At 36.7% G+C, this 22,157-nt stretch overlaps 3 protein-coding genes across 4 annotated transcripts; 2 read left to right on the plus strand and 1 right to left on the minus strand.

Moving 5' to 3' along the window:
• The first annotated feature begins 9,740 nt into the window (after positions 1 to 9,740).
• LOC103995349 (serine/threonine-protein kinase PBL27) lies at positions 9,741 to 14,117 on the plus strand. 2 transcript variants are annotated; one of them, XM_009415917.3, is made up of 5 exons: positions 9,741 to 10,135; positions 10,802 to 10,998; positions 11,253 to 11,442; positions 12,427 to 12,818; positions 13,059 to 14,117. In XM_009415917.3, the coding sequence occupies exons 1-5, from the start codon at positions 10,000 to 10,002 to the stop codon at positions 13,644 to 13,646; spliced, it is 1,503 nt and encodes a 500-aa protein (XP_009414192.2). In that variant the 5' UTR covers positions 9,741 to 9,999; the 3' UTR covers positions 13,647 to 14,117. The 2 variants fall into 2 exon arrangements, with proteins under 2 accessions (XP_009414192.2, XP_064978006.1); XM_065121934.1 differs by lacking the exon at positions 10,802 to 10,998 and having other exon boundaries at positions 9,959 to 10,135.
• Positions 14,118 to 15,181: 1,064 nt separating this feature from the next.
• Positions 15,182 to 19,658, plus strand: LOC103995348 (uncharacterized). Its single transcript, XM_009415916.3, has 4 exons — positions 15,182 to 15,373; positions 15,441 to 15,575; positions 17,186 to 17,434; positions 19,231 to 19,658. The coding sequence occupies exons 1-4, from the start codon at positions 15,215 to 15,217 to the stop codon at positions 19,474 to 19,476; spliced, it is 789 nt and encodes a 262-aa protein (XP_009414191.3). The 5' UTR covers positions 15,182 to 15,214; the 3' UTR covers positions 19,477 to 19,658.
• A 639-nt stretch (positions 19,659 to 20,297) lies between these two features.
• On the minus strand, positions 20,298 to 21,279 carry LOC135618240 (uncharacterized). The gene is made up of 2 exons (XM_065119107.1): positions 20,768 to 21,279; positions 20,298 to 20,628 (listed from the first exon to the last, which is right to left on the minus strand). Exons 1-2 carry the CDS (start codon positions 21,168 to 21,170, stop codon positions 20,498 to 20,500), a joined length of 534 nt encoding a protein of 177 aa, XP_064975179.1. The 5' UTR covers positions 21,171 to 21,279; the 3' UTR covers positions 20,298 to 20,497.
• Positions 21,280 to 22,157: the final 878 nt, after the last annotated feature.

Genomic DNA, 22,157 nt, shown 5'->3' on the forward strand with positions numbered 1-22,157 from the left:
AAAACGCCCTCCCTTAATGTTATAACCTAAAAATCCTCCCCTTTCTTAGGCCTTTTATTGGGAGGCACTCCATTTTACTCGAGCCATCCTAATCTGCTCGAATGCCCATAAAACCCTCTGAATCTATTCATTGAACCATCGGTTTAGATGAACCGAACCGGTTCTATCTTTTGTCAAATTAGATTTAATTTTTTTCTAAAATAATAATTGAGTAATCACTTATATCATAAATTTTCTTTAATAGGTCGATGTGAGTTGGATAGTTTTATGGGTTTGGACTTGTAAACGAATTGTTCCACATTCGATTATAAGTCAGTATCAAAATATCTTAAATTGGATTATAAAAATTGTAAAAAATCGAATGTAAATTAATCATATAACACTCAATTGCATAATCAGCTATAATGTAGTTTATTTAATTCATTTACGAATGTAATGCTTTAAAGTTTGTATAACTCATCTTAATCTTTCAAGATAGTGGGCAAATATTATTATATAGTGATTTCATTAACTTTTATATTTTTTAGATGATTCTAGAGATTTTTTAGGTTTACTTTGTCATGTTCTTTAGGTTAATTATGGAATCATAGTTCTGAAAATTTTGAATTCACATTAGTCTTTCAATATAATATATAAATAATCATATTTATGTAAAGATAATGACTAATCCCTAAATAATGAGGGCATATTTGTCCTTTCAGTATTTTATGTGTTCCAGAATTTACACCAGTGTGTGCATGGGGCTTTTTAGTAATTTGGTCTTTCACATGCGCAACCCAACAACCAACCGCTTTTACTCGCGGTTCCGTGGTTCGCTAAATGTGGGTCCCAAAGCCCTGGATTAAATCCCAGGTTGCCACGTCAATAAGTAAGCTGTCTGGTGCGACGAAACGGACAGCGGAGCCTCCCATTTCGTTGTCGTGTCGCAACGCAGCGCGTGGACGCGGGATCAGGCGAAGGCGGCCGGTCGCCGCGTGACGCGTGTCATTAATGTAGTGGCAGAGTCCGGATTGCCGTTCCCCACGCTGCCGTATTCGAGTGAGCCCACTTCTCACAATTATCTTAATATCCTTCATTTAGTGCCGATTCTTCGTTACTTTCGGGGGCAAATTTGTCATTTCGGCGACTGCGTTCGGCTTCTTCGACCCGCTTCGTCAACGGGGACGAGGTGAGAGTGAGACCCGCGTTTGACTCAAGAACAGTGACGTGTCAGCACCCTAACCGACGTCTCTGTCGTCGACACGTAGAAGCGAGTTCGCCAATGCGGGTGTCTGGTGTCCGAGTTATAACGTCAAATCCACCCGAGACGCGACCAAGTGAATGCTTGTAGCGGTGAATGGGAATTCACCAAATACAAATGCATGCATCTTTCTCGTGCATGCATCCTTATTAGATACCACCTGAACGGTTGTGTGGCATTAAATTTACTGGATTAAATGTAAAGATCGAAGCATTAAAGATGAAAGATTGAAAGTAATTATGATAACTTTGATTTGGATCAAGTAAGTTCGATTTTGGATAGAGGAAAGCGATCGGATGAATGTATAATAGTGGACTGAGATTATTTTTTGGTAATTTATCATACTGATATGATTCCGATATATTAAGATGATATGAAAACCTTTAATACCAATAAAAATAATAATAATAATAATAATAATAATAATAATAAAACAAGGCCTCCTATCATACCCTCCACAATCGTATGCTATTTTAGTACTTCACTTCAAATTCAAATACCTAGAAACATAAGTATATGTTATTATAGTTAATTTCTTTTAGCTAAGTAAGCTATTATATCATGTGCATGTCAGCACCCTAACCGACGTCTCTGTCGTCGACACGTAGAAGGGAGTTCGTCAATATGGATCGCTCGTTACCGAAGGAATGATGGTGTCTGACATTAGGGTTATCACGTCAAATCCTACCGATATGCTACCAACTGAATGCTTGTAGCGGTGAATGAGAGTTCACCAAACACAAATACATGCATCTTTATTTAATGCCACCTGAACGGTTCTCTGTCGTCGACACGTAAGAGGGCATTCGCCAATGCGGACACGGGGGACATGAGGAGAGGCAACGCCGATCACCTTGCTACCATAGGAATGTTGGTGTCTGGTAGCTGGAGTTATCACATCAAATCCTACCGAGATTGTACCACATGAATGCTTGCAGTGGTGAATGGGAATTCACCAAATACAAATACATGCATCTTTCTAATGCATGCATCTTTAATTGATACCATTGGCATTAAATTTACTGGATTAAATGTAAAGATTGAAGCATTAAAGATAAAAGACTGAAAGTATATATATATATATATATATATATATATATATATATATATATATATGAGGGACACGAAGAATCAATAAATCAAGATGGTTCTTCCATAAAGACATTTTTACAAAGTATTTTATTGAGAAGAGCATATTTCACATCAAGTTGACTATATATAAAGAAAGAGAAATAGCCATTTAGGTTATTGGCATAACTACCAATGCATTGGGTACACAAAGACTAAGATTAACATTAGAACGTGACAAGTCCGATAATATGAAAATGTTGAAAAAATACTTTGACTATAAATTAAGTATTATATTTAGTGAGCACGATTGACATGAAAAGAGATGCGATAGCTAATCTTAGAATATTGATAAAAATACTTTTAACTGTATGATACGTCTTATACCATTCCAAATTCTCATATGTATTTCTCTTTATATAAAAAAACATATTTATATCTTATATGTGTTATGTTAAAACTCGTATAATCACTAGTAATAATATCATTTAGCCATAAACTTAATGCAAGGGTATATTTGAGAATTAACCAATAAATTTTTAAATTTATTTTAATTAAAATAAATTTAAATTTATTATTAGAAGATACATTATCGATTAATCATTCAACAGGTCACCACATTGCAAGGAAAGAGAAGCCAGCTTTCTTCTCGTTACTTATGATGAAAAAAATAATTATAAGCTTCCTTCGTACCATATGCAACAAGGTATAAAAGTTCAACTCTAACACGAAAAACGAAGATTTTCATGAACTATCGACATCAACGCTCTTATATCTCCGGACGTTAGTCTTTATATATGTAGTACATTGAAAGCTTGGTGTTTTCATCTCAGAGGCACCTCGAATGACTCTGTACATACGAGTCTGGATTACATTGGGCTAACCAAGATGTCAACGATATTTTTTTTCTAACATTTTAGCGCTAGAAGAAGAGTTTAATATTATAGAAACATTCATCTACCAACCCTCTTAACGAATGCTCGAGCGAGGAAACCTTGCCACCGACCCACAATATTTTCACTCGGGGATCACCAACCACTTCCACACGTAGACGCATTTACCTCGATGTAAACACAGATGCAATACTGACATTCGTTTGATGACGTGAGAGCGATCTCGAGTCACTTACTCATTCTCATTGATGCATTCTTGAACCTTACTAAGTAGGTACAAATGCTAATGAGTATGATTCAAGTTGTTGCTCTACTCTTGCTCCAACTAACATAATAAGAGACACCACAGTCTCAATCATAGTCAACAGTTCAATTGACACTGACACCAATGCTCGACGGGGTTTCCCCACTTGATGTAATACCCAATTTTTTAAGAGCGCTCGAAGCATATCGAGTTGTCGATCAAGTAAGCACCTCATTCTCCAACTACAAAACTAAACGGATCGTCATACCACCATCTTGTTCCACCAAAATCCCAAACTTTATCGGTAAATTCAACAAATGACTTCCTGATGATCCAAATATGACAAATGAGCCAATGTTTGGAAGAATGACAATGAAAATTCTAATAATCTAGAGAGGAAAGGTTGACCAACCTCACCTCGGGTTAGTTACTGCTCATCGTTCACTAACGACATTCAGGAAGAGCCGATCCAGCCAACTTTCATCTCCCATCATTAGAAGCCTTTGATGGTAATATCGACCCGCTAGAGTACATTGTTGCTTTTGCCTAAATATTATTATATAACACTTTCGATGCCCTAGTATGTCACGTTTTCCCAATTACATCAAGAGAGTTGGTAAGAGAATGGATATACCCATCTAAAACAACTCTCTATCAATTCCTTCGTTCATCTCACTATGGAATTCGAGCTCCACTTCCATTAGAATATACGCTTGAAGTCATCAGCAGTAATGATTCTCAAACTTAAGCAAGGGAAGGAGGAGATGCTTTTAGACTTTGTCGCTCGATTCACCAACCAGATTCAAGGTGTAAAAGATATACACCCTTCACTTATCATATAGACTTTTATGATGAGACTCATGTCCTCTCATCTGTTTTGGTCATTGGTAGAAAGGTCACTGATGACAATACCTAAGTGCTCCAATGAGCCAATCAATTTATCACAACCGAAGCTATAATCTCAGGTAAATGCAAAGAGACTCACAAAAGAATGAGACAGGATTGACTACAATCCCTACCGACCCCAAGGTCACCATGGTGAAGACATAACTAAACCGAATTGCCTCACTCGAGGCTCGAGTCGATCCCACTAAATACAACGAGAACTAAAGTTATTTTATAGATAAAAGAGCGGAGACTCTGAAAAGACTCTCAACCGATGATGACTCTATTAGTGAAGAGATATATATCTAATTATTGTCACTTCCACCAAGATTATGATTACGATACAGATGATTGTCATAACTTGAAAAAATAAATTGAAAAACTATTCGTCAATGACACCTCAGGCGGTTCGTCCGAAGGCATTAGAAACCTTCACCCTAATCTTATGGGGTTGATAGAAAGATACATTGATGTTATCATTATTGGACTAACCTTATAAAATGATAACTCTTTAGATCATAAAGTTTACACCCAAGTTACAATTGAAAAGCGCTCACAAACAAGGGATGACCCCAAAATAATCTTAAAAGAGGAAAAGATGAAATGCCTTAATCCGAACCATGACGATGCCTTGGTCATCTCTGTGAGGCCCGAGTGAAGAGGGTCATAATTGATATAAGTAACTTTGTTGTTATCATTTAGTTTGATGCTTTCCAAAAGCTCAAAATCTTGACTAACGACCTCACCTTTTGACCTCTTCATTGACGGGGTTCATTGGTGACTTAATCTCTCCTATTAGGACCGTGAATCTATACGTCATATTTGGAGATGAGTCATACTCTAAAATAGTGATGACTAGATTCACGATGGTTAATATCCTTTTGGCATACAATGCAATCATAGGATGCCCCATGCTGAAATATGCTAAGGGCGGTGGTGTCAACCTTCCACATGGTGATGAAGTTTTCGATGAGGGCTGGCATTGGAGAGCTGAGAAGCAACTCGATGGAGTCATGCCAATACTACCTTACGATGGTCTTCCTACTAAAGAAGGAATGATCCGAGGTATCATCTATAGATCCTCAAAGTTTCACCAAATCTCTCCCGCACTCGAAGCTGGTGGAATCATTATTTGAGACACTCCTAAATAAAACCTGCCCCAACAAATTGTCAAGATCGAGAAGACACTTCCTAAGGAGGAATTAGTGTAATTTCTCAATTTTCTTAAAGAGAATGCTAATGTGTTTATATGGTCATCAAAAGATATGTCGGGAATTAATTTATATATAGCCCAACATCACCTAAATATTTCTCCTAAGACACTTTAATAAAACAAAAAGCCTTGTAAGTTTGCTCTTGACCACCAATGGACAATTGACAATGAGATAGACAAACTACTATGAGTAAGGTTCATCATCAAGGTATGGTACCCCCAATGGCTTGCTAATGTTGTACTAGTTAAAAAGTATAATGAAAGCTAGATGATGTGTATTGATTATATCGACATCAATAAAACATTCCCGAAAGATGGCTATCCTCTTCCTCGTATTTATCAATTGGTCGACGCTACCTTTGGTCATGAGCTTCTCACTTTTATTGATATATTTTTTAGATATAATACACTAAAGGATCGGGAACATACTTCCTTTATCACCGATCGAGGCATATTTAACATAACAAAGGATGGTGAAAAAGATGTTTAAATACCAAATTAGGAGGAATATTGAAATATATGTAAATGACCTAATAATCAAAAACAAAATAACTGTCTCATATTTAACAGATTTAGCTAAGATATTTCAATTATACCGAAGTTCAACATGTACCTCAATCTGACCAAGTGTCTTTTCGAAGTCCGCTTAGGGCAGTGTTGATGCCCTTGACCATACACCAAATAGGGCAGTGTTGATGCCCTAGCAAATAAGGCAATGTTGATGCCACACCGAATAGGGTAGTGTCAATGCCCTTGACTATACCACAAAAATAAGAATTGAAGATTACAGATATAAAGTCTTACGCAATGGCTATTAATAACTCAATGAAAGCCCAACTAAAAATCTTGGAAACTAGAATTGAGAACCAACTATAAGAAACCCTTAATGATTTCAAAAGGAGCATATTGAAGAGCTTTAACCAGTTTCAACTAGATGAAAGTTCAAGTCTTACACTGAACTGATATGGAGACATAATAAAAAGGAACCAAGAACAGCACACAAGCTACCCACGCATGAAGGTGGAATTTCTAAGATAGGAAGATGGAGATCTGACTAGTTGGATCTCTGGGGCAGAAATTTTTTTTTGTTTTCACAAAACTCTAGAAGAATCCAATGTGGAAATAACTTCAATTCAACTAGATGGAGATGCAATCTAATGATATGATTGATACGAAACCTATCCCCTCATGGGAGTAATCAAGAGAGGACTTCTTGTTCGCTTTGGACCATATAAATAAGAGAATATTGATGAGCAGCTCACTAAAATTCGTTAGACTTCTATAATGCAAGAATTTTATCGCATATTTGAATGACTATTAAATCAAGTCAAAGACTAGTTCAAAAAATAATTGGTGGGAATATTTATCGAAGGACTTAATCTAGATATCTGGTGTGAAATCAAAGCTCGCCAACCTCGTACTATGATAGCTGTAATCTTATTTATATATTTGCATGAGGAAAAAATAAGTAGGGAGAATCATTGAAACAGAAGTGACAACAAACAGATGATCAGCAAACCACCTACTCTATTTATTCCCAATTAAAACCCTAACACTTAAAGACTAACTAAAGAAGAATACAAAAAATTATCAATGAAGGGTTTGTGTTGGCACTATGATGAAAAGTGGAGTAATAAATATTGCTACAAATAAGAGAAACTTTTGATGATTGAACTAGTTGGGGAGGAACCAAAAGTTGACAATATGGACTCCGATCATGAAAGTATGAAGTCTGATGAAGATGTTGGACCTATCACACATATAATGTATGCATTAACCAACTATTCTAACCTATAAACTATGAAAGCTAGAGGAACTTTGAAACATCAGTCTATTATGGTTTTGATTGATACTGATAGCGTTGACAATTTTATAGATAGTAAGATTGTTAATCGATTGACCTACAATATTAAAGATTATGATAAATTCGAAGTAAATATCATTAATGGACATATTTTAACTTGTAACAGCAAATGTTCGAAGATAAAATTGATTATACAGGACTAAGAATTGCTTATGAATTTTTTTTTACTACCCTTGGAAGATTTCGAAATGGTGCTTGGAATTGAATGACTATCAATCCTGGGTGATGTTTATTGAAATTTTTCTAAACTAATCATAAAGTTTTTTATTAATTGAAAGCAGATGATCTTAAAGGGAAGATATGGAAGTAAGGTCACAACTGCCACTAGCCAATAGATGCATAGGGTTCTTTAAAAGACTACAATGACTACTATATTGGAAGGATGACCTATTGCTTATACTATCACGAAGTAGAGACCCTACTTACTTGATCAATAGTTTGTGATATGTTGTAAATATCCTGTGTGACTAAAGTACTAAAAGAGAAGCTCCGAGAGTTTAATGCTCCTTAGCCTTGAGGATAAGGCTAATTTGAAGGGGAAGGAACTATTATGATCCCTTTTATTTTTCAAGCTCTGAATCATGTTCTATTAAGTTTTTCTAATCTAGGAGTCGGATAAGAGCTTATTTGAGATTTATTAATTTTATAAGGAGTCTAAGTCCTAATGGACTCAAGGGTGGAACTATATAAATATGGATGTATTTACTTCTTTTTATCATCTATGAAATATTATTCTAGCCTTTGGTAAACCCTAAGAGGTCGATCTCTTCGATGTGATCATTTCATTTCTTTCCTCTTCTTCTATGATAAAACCCTAGGGGTCTTATCTTAGGTTTCCTATTAATTTTACTTCAAGCATTTTCAGCCAGTGATTTAGGCTAAATGAAGTTTATAGATCTAACTATCTCATTAGGTTGAGTCATAATAATTGATATCAAAGCCCCCAAATAAATGCATTGTGAGAGACTAAATGGGAAAGAATTATCTATCGATTGGGTAAATCGGTACATCGTAACGTAGAGCCATTGTTGGACTTGTGTCCTATGTACTTTGCTAGGATTTGAATTATCAAAAAAATATTAAGCTTATAAGTGAAGATATTGTAATACCCTGATTTAGTCTCCTATCAACAAAAACTAAACAACTTATATGAGTATGATAAGTCTATTACTATTAATTTAAACTTAAACATTTGAGCTGGTGTTTAAACTCAATGAACTTAATAAATCAATTGTCTCATTAGATTGAGTCATGATAGCTCGGGTGAATATCGTTGACAATGCTATTTCAAAGTTATCGATGACAGTAACGTACCAAACCTTTCTTTTATTTTTTTTTTCTTATTTTCTCCATTTTCTTTTGGACTTTTGTGCTATAAATACCTTTTTGGGAACATCCATTATTATGCTTCATAAGTATTTGTAAGTATGAAGTAATTTGTAAAAGTTTTAGTGATTGAATGTAACATTTAAGTTAAATCTAAAATTTGTAAAGAGTTGTTGACGCTCATTTATTGAAAAAAATCAATAAAATTAAATGAATCATAAGTCGATGTAGGTTCAGATAATCGGGTCATTATAAATCGATTCATCTTTCTTATTTATATTTATTTACTTAATTAAATTAGGTTATACATGATTATTTATTTTTTAATCTAAATTTTAAAGACATGGGTTTATTGAGGGCGACCATAATATCTATATTAAAAAAAAGAATGTTTCAATATAAATTTTGGAAAAACAAGGAGTGCTTTAGATAGAAGATCAAACACAAGAACTTTTCTAGGTAAATGCATAAATTCATTTAATTTCAAGAATTTAAAGAACCGAATGAAATTAATTCAATAAAGAATAAAAGATAGAGACAAAAACATATAATTTTTAATTTAATTTAAAATATTCATATTTAAAAATACAATACACGGAATTCAAATAATGACATGAGGGCCTTCCAAAATATTGTGTTCTAGAAATGCCACCTATGTCAAAATTTTGAAAATATGAAAACTAGCACACATGCTTTCTAAGTCAAATTTTTGAAAAAAAAAATTAAAATTATTTTTAGAAATAAAAAACCGAAATGGAAGCAAATCGACCTTCCAAAATATTCAACTCCAATAAGACAACCTTTCTACAAATAAAAAATAAATATTTAATGACCAATTAATACTGGGAATAGTTTTATATATCAAAAAGATCTTTTCTATAACTTCCCCGTTCTCTTCACCTGTCATTTCGTTCGGCAAACTGTGGGACCCTGTGGGACCCATATTTATGGTAGGTGAGAGGGGTGACGAACTGAAGGTACAGAGTATTTTATCGATGAGAACATTACCCAGCGATCTCTTCCCCGTGCGTTTCGCGATTGTCCAATTTCTTACCTCGCACGCGCTCGCTGACGACTCCCTGTCTCTCCAATTCAATTCAATTTCTTACTTGGCTCCGGACACCCACACACCCCGCCGCCCCCCCCCCCCCCCCCCGCCGACGGGATTCCGAGCCGCTCCCTTGCGATAGATCGGAGAATCGAGGGGGAGCTGTTGGCGGAGCTCTGTCTTTATTCGGGAATTTATCTTAGTTCTTCTGATTGATAATGGTTTGCTTTCCGTGTTTTCGATCGCCCGGTCAGGGAAAGGAGAAGGAGGTGAAGAAGAAGATCGAAGGGATAGGTGGTGCGGATTGCAAGCAGGAGTTTTCCGCCGCTCCGTCATCTCACCATGGCAGTTCTGGTAAGAAAGTTGGGATTTTTTGATGGTATAGATTGTTCGTTTATGAGAATTTCGTGGATCTAATGGACTCTATCTGCTGCTTTTGGGAGTGCTTGTTTATTTTGTGTTGATCGTTCTGTTTCTTCACATTTCTTGCCGGATCTGTGGAGCTTCTGTGGATGTCTTCAATTTAGGACATTCGAACGTCTCTTTTGGATAAATGTCGAACGGTATCATGAGAATACATTTGAATTAAAAAGGAAATAAGCAAAAAATTATCAAGCTATTTGCGAACTCTCTCGTCGGATATTCTTTCAGAATTTGGAGGTCAGTCCGCTGTCGCTAGGTCGTCATCGTTATCGTCATACGCCTAGATTGCTCATTCCTAAGAAGGATATCTTGTTTGGTCAAAGACACTAGGGTGATTACTGCGCCGTTAAATGATCAGAATTCAGATAGACAAATTAAAAGGTCACGCATGAAATTATCATGCCTTCTTGCTAGAAGAGTTTGTCCGATGTAATGCACATTGTTGGTCTTAGTTAAACTTCACTCAGAGTGTAGCATTCGAGAATCTTATCCACCTTTGTAGCTTATGCTTTTAAAGTTCAATGACATGCTGGTCATTGCTTGAGCGCTGAGTATCTAACTTTCTGGTTTACTATTGTGGATTGCTTGTGGTCCTAGACAAATCGAAGTTGAGGACCGATTCAGTCTCCAAAAATGGGGCATCAACTCCAAAAGAAGGCAATGCTGGCAATATTGCGGCACAGACATTCACTTTCCGTGAGCTTGCTACAGCCACTAAGAACTTTAGACGAGATTGCCTTTTGGGTGAAGGTGGCTTTGGTCGCGTTTATAAAGGAAGGTTAGAGACTGGGCAGGTTGGTTTCTTTTTGTTTTATAGTGCCTGATTTTATGTACATTCATGTGCCTGTTTTATCTATCAACAAGTATCTTGATCCCTTTAATGAAACTTATCTTAAATACGGTAAAAAAATCCTTGTGTTATTAGCAAAAGTTGTTTTATGCTTCTACAGTTGCTAAATAAGAACCATCTGTATTTTTAGTGGTGATATGAAAATTGTTTTTGTCTAAAGAGCATACATGAGCATACAGCTGATATAGAACTTTGCAGGTTGTTGCCGTTAAACAACTTGACAGAAACGGTCTTCAGGGGAACAGGGAGTTTCTGGTTGAAGTCCTCATGCTTAGCCTATTACATCACCCGAATCTTGTCAATCTGATTGGTTATTGTGCTGATGGTGATCAACGACTGCTCGTTTATGAGTTTATGCCATTGGGTTCATTGGAAGATCATTTGCATGGTTAGATTTTCCTTAGCTGTTTCTCTTCTTGATTTTCCTTAATTGCTATACTTGCAGATCTAGAATTATATGTAGAAACTGTTAAATAAATATAAATGATAAGAATGATTCATAAAGTAGTTATTATGTCATCATATTGAATGATCTAGTAGGAACTGAGATCTTGAAATTAATGCTGGAAAGGCAATCTGTGTATTACTATGCTGGAAATGCAAGCTGTATACGCCAGCAAGTCATATTGCAACTGGCGTTTGCCAATTGGAGGACTGTCTCCTCAAAGTATCAAAGTTTCTCCTTTAAACTTGTTCATGTGCATCATATGTTAATGCTACTCTTCATCAGGTCAGTTTTGCAAATGTCTTAGAACCTCATTCTGTGAATCCTCGGATTACTTTTGTTTGCCATGTAAAAATACTATCACCAGAGGTGTGCAAGTGGTAAAGTAATGGTTCACTGATGATTCATTTGGATTATAGTAATGACTAAAAATAACTTTGGCAGTTAGATCATACTTCAATAACTTTTGCAATCTTCCTGGTAGATAATTCATTAAGATAAATGCCATTTGCTAAAAAAAAGTCAGATTTATGATTCAAATAACCTGAATTTCAATAGACACTGTTACCGATTGCTATTCTGTAGTGCTTTCACATTAATGGAAATCAATCCGAAGATAAAAACATTTGGTTATTTCTTTTTTTGTATTGAGAATTGATATTACATATATGAACTGTTAAAGAACTTCATTATGGACAAGGATATGTGTCAACTGCTCTTAGTTCTGATTGATTGGTTTTGTTGGGTATGCATGGAATTACTGATTTTTATTTCATCACTCCATCTTTTTCCCTTTTTATCTTTTCCTGCAACACAGTGAAAAGCACACTATAGTAAGATCTTTGTGGTATGATCTTTCCATGACAAATGATTCAGAATCCCTGAAAAATTAGAGACTTGATTGTTTCTGCCCTTTTGGTTTAATAGATATTCCAGCTGATGTGGAACCACTTGACTGGAATACCCGGATGAAGATAGCAGCTGGTGCAGCTAAAGGCTTAGAATACCTGCATGTTACGGCAAACCCTCCAGTTATTTATCGTGACTTCAAATCATCAAACATACTTCTTGGCAAAGGATATCATCCAAAGTTGTCAGACTTTGGGCTTGCGAAACTTGGTCCAGTCGGTGACAAGACTCATGTCTCAACCAGAGTGATGGGAACATATGGTTACTGTGCTCCTGAGTATGCTATGACAGGGCAGTTAACTGTGAAATCTGATGTATATAGTTTTGGTGTTGTGTTACTTGAACTGATCACCGGCCGTAAAGCCATCGACAACAGCAGGCCTGTTGGAGAACAATATCTAGTTGCATGGGTACGTTGCTCTTTCACATTTTTGTACTACATCCAGTCCCTGTTGGCTTTATAATAGGTTTTATTTGAGGACATGCTACTTTTTATGATGCTTCATATTCTAATTATCGACCTTAGCTCCTAATACTAGATATTAGAATTTCAGAACGTAAACATTGAAAAATTAGTTCTAGGCTGACCTTGCAAATTTCAGTCTCTGTTTTTGACGAAAATTATCACTGCTTTTTGATCTCATGCACAGGCTCGTCCATTATTTAAAGACCGTCGAAAGTTCGCCAAAATGGCTGACCCATCTCTACAAGGTCATTATCCGACGAGAGGCATATATCAGGCACTGGCTGTCGCAGCAATGTGTTTGCAGGAGCAAGCAGCTACTCGACCTCTCATAGGGGATGTTGTGACAGCAGTTTCATATTTAGCTTCACAAAATTATGATCCATTTGCAGCTTCTACTCGGAGTGCTAGGAATGGTCCATCCACCCCAAGGTCCACAAGCAGGATTGACAATCAACATGCTGTCCATTCACCACATCAAAATTCTCCGGACTCTAGGCAAAGGGATCCAATAATGGGTGTATGTGAGGATGCAAAAATTGGCATAGGGAGTTCAGGTGGGTGTTCTGGGCACACGTGGGTTTTGGAAGAGTTGGAAACTCGTGAGTCTCAGATGGATAGCCCAGTACAAGTAGGAAGTGTGAGAGACTCCCAAAAAGATATTTGCCACAATCTTGACAGAGAGCGTGCTGTTGCAGAGGCCAAAGAATGGGGTGAAACTTGGCGGGAGAGACAACGGAAAAATACACCAGGCAGCTTCCACAGTACAACATGACTATATGTCCTTTCAGATCCATTCATTTGGATACTGCTTTGCATGCCTTATTTTCATGGAAAGATATAGTTCAGGGTTCAGCTGGTCAGGACACACAAAGACATCACAGGTTTCATTATGATACCAAATTCACTGTGAAAAAGCTGATGCTCTGTGGAATCTCTAGTTTTTTTCCGCAAATCCGCTACATCTTCTGATACCATTTTCCTGAAATGTGTGTCATGCCTTGACCAAGCCTTATCCTTTAACATACAAGAAGGCAGTGTAAAAAATTAAAGAAAATTTTCGGATTTTTTTTATTTTAGAATGTATACTGGCAATTCCTACATGCAAGTTGGTGCACATTTCTGTGTAGGGTTTTTTGTAGCCTAGAGTACAAGTAAATGTCATCAGATTTTTGTCCATTATACTGCAGAGCAGTTTGCATAAGACATCTCATTTATGTATCTATGTCTCATGGGACTATGCGTAGCTGATGTTGTTGATGTCATTGTTGGTTTCTTTTGTTCACTATAATGGTTGTTACATGCACTGAAAAGAGTATTTAATTAGGGAATCATCAGGCTTTTCTGCTTTCTGTATCCAACCTTTTTGTTTTTTCATTTAGTATTCAATCTTTTCTCACCATCTCTAGGCCAGCATATGACAACTTGGTCATAAGTATAAGCTTGTGATTGTAGGAATTCCAATCTTTTGCAGTATTTTATTTGACTGTCTACCTCAGCCCATCAAAAGTGAGAAGCAAGTATTTAATGGAGAAAAACAGGTTAACTTCACCTGAAAAAAAAAGGGGGTCTTTATTGGATTAGTATTGGCAGGTGTCCCAAATTCATGATTCTAGTTCTTGGCTCATGATGTGAGAGCATTGCCTTGCCCTGATCCCTCCACCTTTCTATTCATGTCTATTTCTTTGGATTATATTTTGAGTGTCCTTGTAAACATCCCATATTGGCATGATAATTTCTTTTTGAAGATAAACATAAGATTTTTCCTCCAGACTTATGTTTATATATTTGACTTGAACTTTTATTCGACTGCTCTTATCTACTAAGCAGTATTGCATTCATAACATCAATCTTTAATTGACACTTTCAAATGCTACTTTGGGTGGTAAACCTTATTGAATTTATTTTCATATCAAATTTATCATTATATAAATATCATCATTCCTTAATAATCCTTTTGTTTATACGGTTCATAATAAGGATTATTAACTGTTTATGCAGTTAATACTCCTTTTGGTTCTCCTGTGAAAAGCCAGGCGCCATACACGGAACCGGCGCTTGTCACTTGTCACTGCTGGAACTTCTTCGCTCGATTCCACCATCCAGCCAATCGTGAGGCGTCATTTAGCTGTACGGTGCCTTCGACGAGAGCGCGAGTCATACCAACAGGCTCACGTGGAATGCTTCAAGAGTTTCGATTTTAAGGACGTGTTACGTGGCGTACATCCAGCGGGATAAGTGGTGGTGGGGTCGGGGCTGTGCTCTTCTTGATGTGCGCCAACACACCATCTGTCGGGACCAAAGTCGTAGCAAGACGGAGCATTGTTATGCATATTCTGCGCGATGAAGCTTTCGCCGTCCCTCTTTGGTTCTCCGGCTTACCGGACCGAAACCTCCCCTTTTGGGTTGGAAATGGAGAAGGGCGGCGGGAGCTCGCGGTTCGACCTCGGCTCAAGCTCGCTCCCATGCGATCTCGTGCTCGACATCGTCTCCTTGCTCGAGGTGCCTTTCGGTCCATCTTCCTTCTCTCCCTCTTCCTCTTCCCTCAATCTTTGACTCGGTGCAATAGGCTTCCGATGTTTGCTCGTTGGGGAGTTGTTCCCGCTTCTGGCTAGGCCTTTGCGCCTCCGATTCCGTCTGGATCGCGCTCTACAAGCGGCGATGGCCCTCCGCGGTTGGCGACCTCGGTGCATTGCCCTCGCAGGTCAGAAAGATATGATTTTTGTTAAATTGATTTTATTCTCATCGCTGTTTGGCATTGGAAAATTTGCGGGTTTACAATTAAATTTTTCGATGGGTAATTCACGCGCTGCTACTGCTTTGTGCACACATAATAATGCATAGGAAGATATCTGCTAGTCCATCAAAACATTCACAATTGAGATCTGCTAAAATATACTAATTATCTTTAACTAAGTGGTGTCTTGGGCCATTTTTTGTATCCATATGTTGGTTGATATCTATTCTCGAAATGTTTGGAATTATTCTTCTAGCCTGTGGTACTTTTTGTCAATTTCTTCGTCAAAAAACATATAGGGCGCCATATACTTGTGATATATGCACATTAATATTTATGTATTTGTATTTATCTACAAAGGTCGTGCTAAATTCTACATTTTATATCCTTGTTGAAAATCTGCATATGCATGGTCTTGAGTGAATCTTTTTTCAGACAGTTAAAACGCATAGTTGGAAAGTATGAGCATATAATTGGTAAATTTTAATGACATCTTTGGTTATTTTGCACATTATGCTGATTGTTCTGGTTCTACATCATGAAAGCAATAGCCTAATAGTCCAAGCATTACATAAGTACCATAGAGATAAATGGTTCGAAGGTTATTTTTAGTTATATAATCTCTAGTTCCACTCTACATACTTATTATACTGAATAAAATATTGATGGACATGATAACCATTAACTTCACAAATTATGACATTTATTGTATTGAGGAACTTAGGCATATGGAACTATGGATTGATCCGGAGGATCTGGGCTAGAATATGGTATCTAACCTACCTTTTTGGTTTCCATTTCCAGTGTGTTTTTTCAGTTGTCTGTATTTGTTACTTACAAAAAAACTCAAGCAAATAAAGTTGAAAATGTAAGCAATAACTTGTACATCTTCTTTATGCATGTTCGTTGTTAGAAGACCTTGATCTTTGGAGGGCATGTTGACAGCACTTTGGTGGCTTGAGGAGATTAAATATAAAGTTAGGAGATATGTTGACACTAATATGATATAAAGATCCTGGAATAGATACCATCAAAATATTAACTTCCATCCATACATATGATATCGAAGGATAACAAGGACTGATATCTAGAGGATTTTGGGCTTTAAAGACAAATAAGAGCTAAAAAGGGGAAACCTTAACCATGATCTTGTTTGCTGAGTCATACTTGATACTTTTGCTAGGATTTTACTGTACCAGTTGAAGACGGTATACATGTTATTGTTGTACAGCAACTGAGTTCTGTGAATTAAATAAGGACAAAACATGGCCTTGCCATTTGTAGAGGATTTATTAGCTTCAAATGTCAAAATATGAAGAAAATGCCGATTCCTGTAAATTATATTGTCCTTGAGCTATCTGGTTAGTTCCCGTAAAATAGCTACAGAGAATCTATATCTTGGTGCATGTAAATTGATTTTATTGTTTATTGCAAAGTACCTTTTACCTGTAAATGATTGCCAAGCATGCTCTGCAAAACGAACAACTTTGAAAGGTTGCTTAATGTAGCATTAGTTTAACATATATTACAAAGTAATAGTGTCAGATATACTTGTTAATCATGCTCTTGTTTTGTAGGGATGTAAAACTTTTTACATTAATAAGCACAAGAAATTGGCCAGTGCTGTTTCTGATGTAATAAAATCTGTGTTGGAGTGGTCAAAAAGTGGGTCAATGGAAGTTGGTTATTATTTAAAAGCAATTAGTGACCTGGGCTCGATGGAACTTGGTTTTAAAGATGTGCAGCTGTTCCTGTTCAGAAGGGAGCATAATGTGCTATTAAATCTGATTGGATTGCATTATTGTATATTTTCACTGGACATTCCGGTTAGTGTTCCTCTACATAAATTTCTTTTGTAACATTTCCTTCATGTTCATATTTTTGTTTGTAATTGTTAACCAGGATGACAGGATTCAGGAGATCAGTAGTTCTTTGGAATTTGTTAGATTCTTGTTAACAGGTTTTTCTTGCTTATTATTTTGGTGATTCTCTAAAGAACTTCTTTTGGAATTTCTCAGTTGAACTTTTTATTTTGGTTCTATGATAAGTCAATTAGATTTCTAGTAATGAAAGTTCTAGAAAACAAAGGAATGTAGACATAGGCTATTAATAAATTATCTCAAAAGTGCTGCTTGATTTTTCTTGCCATTACAAGGTTCTCTTAGAGCCAATGTTTATACAACCTAGGGACGTCTCTTAGCTACTCTTATGATGTTATTTTGTTGCCTGCAAGATTTTCTTCAGTAGTTGCAATTTTTATTTTATGCATTACCTATATCACCTATTAAACAAGTGTTGTATCAAAACTCTTCCTATCGAAGTTTATGACATGCAGATTGCAAGGCTAGCAAAATTTGTTTGGAGTTCGAAAGGCAAAACCTTATAATGAGTTCAGAATACAAATTGCTAGCTGAATTTTTGTTATATTTTACTTGCTATGGTATATGATTCTTGGTTTTAGCATTGAGCAGAAGCTAAGGGTCTGTCTAATTGCATAGAAAAAGGTGGAAAATACTTATTGTTGGAAATCTTAATTATATGAAAACTAAAAATATTTTTGGATTGTTGAAAAAATATTTTCCTTTTGGAATGCAAGAAAAGTAAAACTTGGTCTCTTTTGTTCTTGGGAAGATGAGTTAACATAATGGAAAAAAAAATTGGAGTAGTTTTCTGGAGAAAATCATGAAAACAGAAAGGCAACTTTTCCTAGAAATATGGAAAGAAGTTTGTCCTAAGGAAACATCATTAAAAGGAGTTTTCCATTTTGTCCTGGTAAAGCATTAGAACGGAAGTTTTCCCAGAGAACATTATTTTGCATAAATGACACAGAATAAGCTAATGGCAAAGTCGTTGTTAACTGCCACTTAAGCTCGGTTTCTAGGAATTGCCAACTATCACAGGCAATTGTTTTGAATGCCATTTGGTTCTTGATACTTCACCAAGGGTTTTGCGGATACTATAGGCCGTATGTTGCTTTATCAAATATCATCTTGAATAGAAGTGTAAAATATTGTATATAACCACCGCTTAAGCTTAGTTTCTAGGTATTTCTGAATTTGTCTTGAGTGCCATTTGGTTCTTAACATTTTACCAAGGATTTGCAGATATCATAGGCCATATGTTGCTTTATTAATTACCATCCTGAATGGAAGTGTAAAAGAATTGTATTGTGAATTAGTTTAATTTGGGGCAGATCTAAGTAAGAATACTCTGATTAAAATAATAATCTGGTGTTTCCATATGTAGGTCAAAGCCAACAATTAGCTTCAAAGTTGCATGTTTTTCTAGGACTGGTTAATGCATTAGAAGTCATAGACAGCATAATAGTTCTTCAACAGACACCTATTGTCTCTGCTACAAGCTACATCATTCCTCGTATATTAACGGCATATTGTTATGTAGTTTTTCTGCATTTTGTGAACATTATTCATTAACTGATAATATTTATCCATTCTGGTTCTAATTTTCTGCTGTGTGGTATTAAGTAGATGGGTTTCTTGCAAGGCAATGATGCATGAAACTATGTACAGTGTGAATTCTTTTTTTTTGTTTTTTGTGATGAAGATATTGTATTGTCCAAGTAATTGTCTTCTCTACAGACCCTGTGAATTTGACATTGCAGCCTGTTGATGTGATGGAGGTGCTTGAAAGCTGCCAAGTTTCAGAGCAGCAAGTATGTGTGAGTTGGTTTGTGCTAGGCAGGTGGTTCTACGGCTTCCGCTTGCCTGATGAGCACCGCTCGCGCATTGTTTCTCTGACTGAGCTTGCGATGGGCAAGGAGGGAGAGGTTCTTGGTGTGCTCAACCGTGGTGCAATTCATGAGGTATTGCGCGTCCAGATCACCACGGTTGCAACAAGCGCTGCATGACCTCGACAATTGAAGTCATATTTCTAGTGATTGTAAATGTTTATGCAACCAGATGATGGTGGTGAACTAGGCATATTTCTATGTGCATGTCCTTGTACAGCATTATGTGAATATATAGCTCTGTGCCATAAATTGAGTGGACCACTGCTACTGCTGCTTATAAAAATTGTATTAGACTTTTAGTGTTGTCAGGGAGAAATAGAAAACCTATATCATACAGAATTATTGATTGAACTTCCCAAGTTGAGGTTTAGGTGATGAGATAATTTTATTAGTAATCTTGTCTCCAAATAAGGTTCAGCTTGGATTACAACAGTGAGTAACCAGCAGGTCTCTTTATAAATTGAACAGTGGCTAATTAGGTTGGAATGTGATATTTAATGCATTGACAACGAGTTCACTGAAGGAATGATCCAATGGGAATCTGATAGCACTTTCTTGATGTAAAAGATGGGAAAAGGCTACTGACATGGAATTTAATTTTACTTCATGGTGGCAAGTGGAAATGCAAACAATATTAGGATGTGGTGAAACTGCAAAGTGGATTTGGATCATAGTTAGGATTACAGAATAGGTTTTAAGTATAATTTTTTTTTGCTTTCAGCTTAATTATCAAAAAGTGTCACTTACTTTGGATAAATCACACAACAGGATGCATCACATTTCCATAAAATTTTTGGTTAATCACACAATAGGATGTTTTATAATTGTGCTAAGTTTCCTATGAGGTCACCTTTACTTAAATTAAGAGTATTTAAATTTTCATATATAATTTTGAGTAACTTTTTGCATTTCTCCCTCTAAAGCAAGAAAAAGTAACAGAGAGAAAAAGAAAACAAACATAATAAATCTCAATGTACAATTACTACTACATTTAATCATGATCATGCATGCTGTCTCCAACTCACTGAGCTATTATACATGCCAAGCGTCGGAAAATATGGTATCTAATATTTGATTATTAATCATATGTAATACATGGAAAGAACATGACAGGTTTGCATTAATCTCTCTCCATCAGTCAATGAGCTGATGACTCCTTTGCAGTCTCCTTCTCTCCTGGACTCTTCTTTTCTGCTTCTGCTTCTGCTTCTGCTTCATCGATGGAAATGGCCTCTTTGAAATCTACAGATTGCTTTCCAAGTGATTCCCCTACAAATATCACATGTTAGTACTAGGATCGAACGAAACATACGAGAAATGAAGTATACATTGAAGCAGTAGATGAATCGAGTATCAGAATCTATTCTTCTGTTAATCCAATTAGATCTTTTGACAATGTGATGCATACCGTCATCTTCTTTGCGGCCGATCTGCTCTTTCTCTTCCTTTGGGCCAAACGCGGCACCGTTCTTCGCCTCGGAGACGGCGATCTCTCCGCTTCCCTCCGCTGTTTTCACGTTGGCGTCGGAGTCCTCGATGGGGGAGAAGTACTCGGCGCCTTCGCTCCCCGTCACCACGTCCAAGCACTCTATCTCCCTCCTCGACGAGAAGTACTCCTCCGACGACTCCTTCGACACGAGTTTGGCCTCACCGGCGGCACCGTTTGCCTCGGCCGCCTGCTTCTTGGAGGCGTCGCCGTTCGCCAACGTCGAAGATGCTTTGCTCTTGGAGGCACTCGATGGCCTGCGGAGGATACGGCGGGTGATCGTGTTGCCGGTGGCCACGTCCTGCTTCGAGCCGCCGCAGCCCATTGGTGGAGAAGGGCGATAAGGTCGAAGACAAAGGGGCCGGGAAGGTGGAAGGAAGGAAGGAAGGAAGAAGTGCAACACTGCACGGAAGGCGAGGAGGTCATGGTGATATAATAGACGTGTTGACAGCTTGGAAGAGGAAGGGAGCAGCAAGATTTGGTGATGAAAAAGGCTGTCATGCCCAGGAAAGCTTTGATTGAATCTGACTGATTCCAATGGTGGAAGGGGATTGGCTGAGGTTGCTTCTACAGAATCTTTCTTTCTTGTCTATTTTTCGCCATGTTGGGCGCACGTTGGGGTTTCTATGTCTTCTTGCTTGAAGCAAGAAAATTGTTTTTGTGTTTTTTTCCCCTAAAACAAAGCCATAATTAAAAAAAAAAGAAATTACCTTTGAATGGGATATAAATATTTTTTTTGTGGTATTCGAATATGTGTATAATAATAATAATAATGACAAATAATAATATTATTATTCATAAATAGTAAGTGCTGAAGATAAAGTCTTGACCAATTACAATAGCTAATATCCTCAGTAAACATCATTACAAATATTCTATAGCAAATGGATATCTGTTAGGAAAATCTCATAGGGTGCAATGCATTTTTTATCTTAATAAAAATATTTACAAAGTGAAATTTATCTTTATAGGCATCTTAATGATTGAGATGGATAGAGTAATGGAACACTTTTGTTGTGATAGGATAATTTTCATTTTTACAGCTTCCAAAGGAAGTAATAATGATTGTAGGCTAAGGTATAAGATGGTATATAAAGAAATCTCAGGTGCTTACAAATGAGATATGACTAGAATTTTCTTATATGAAAAAATTTATACATGATGATGAGTACCTAAAATTCTCCATGGAAAGAAAGAATTACATGGACAGTAATGTGCATCAACCTAGTATTATGTCTTCAATAGCTGGAAGTGGACTTCAATAGTTGCAATACTGGTGTAGAACTATAGTTGTAAATTCTATCACTGTGTA

Source organism: Musa acuminata, chromosome BXJ2-8, assembly GCF_036884655.1.
Source record: "Musa acuminata AAA Group cultivar baxijiao chromosome BXJ2-8, Cavendish_Baxijiao_AAA, whole genome shotgun sequence".
Lineage (NCBI taxonomy): Eukaryota > Viridiplantae > Streptophyta > Magnoliopsida > Zingiberales > Musaceae > Musa > Musa acuminata.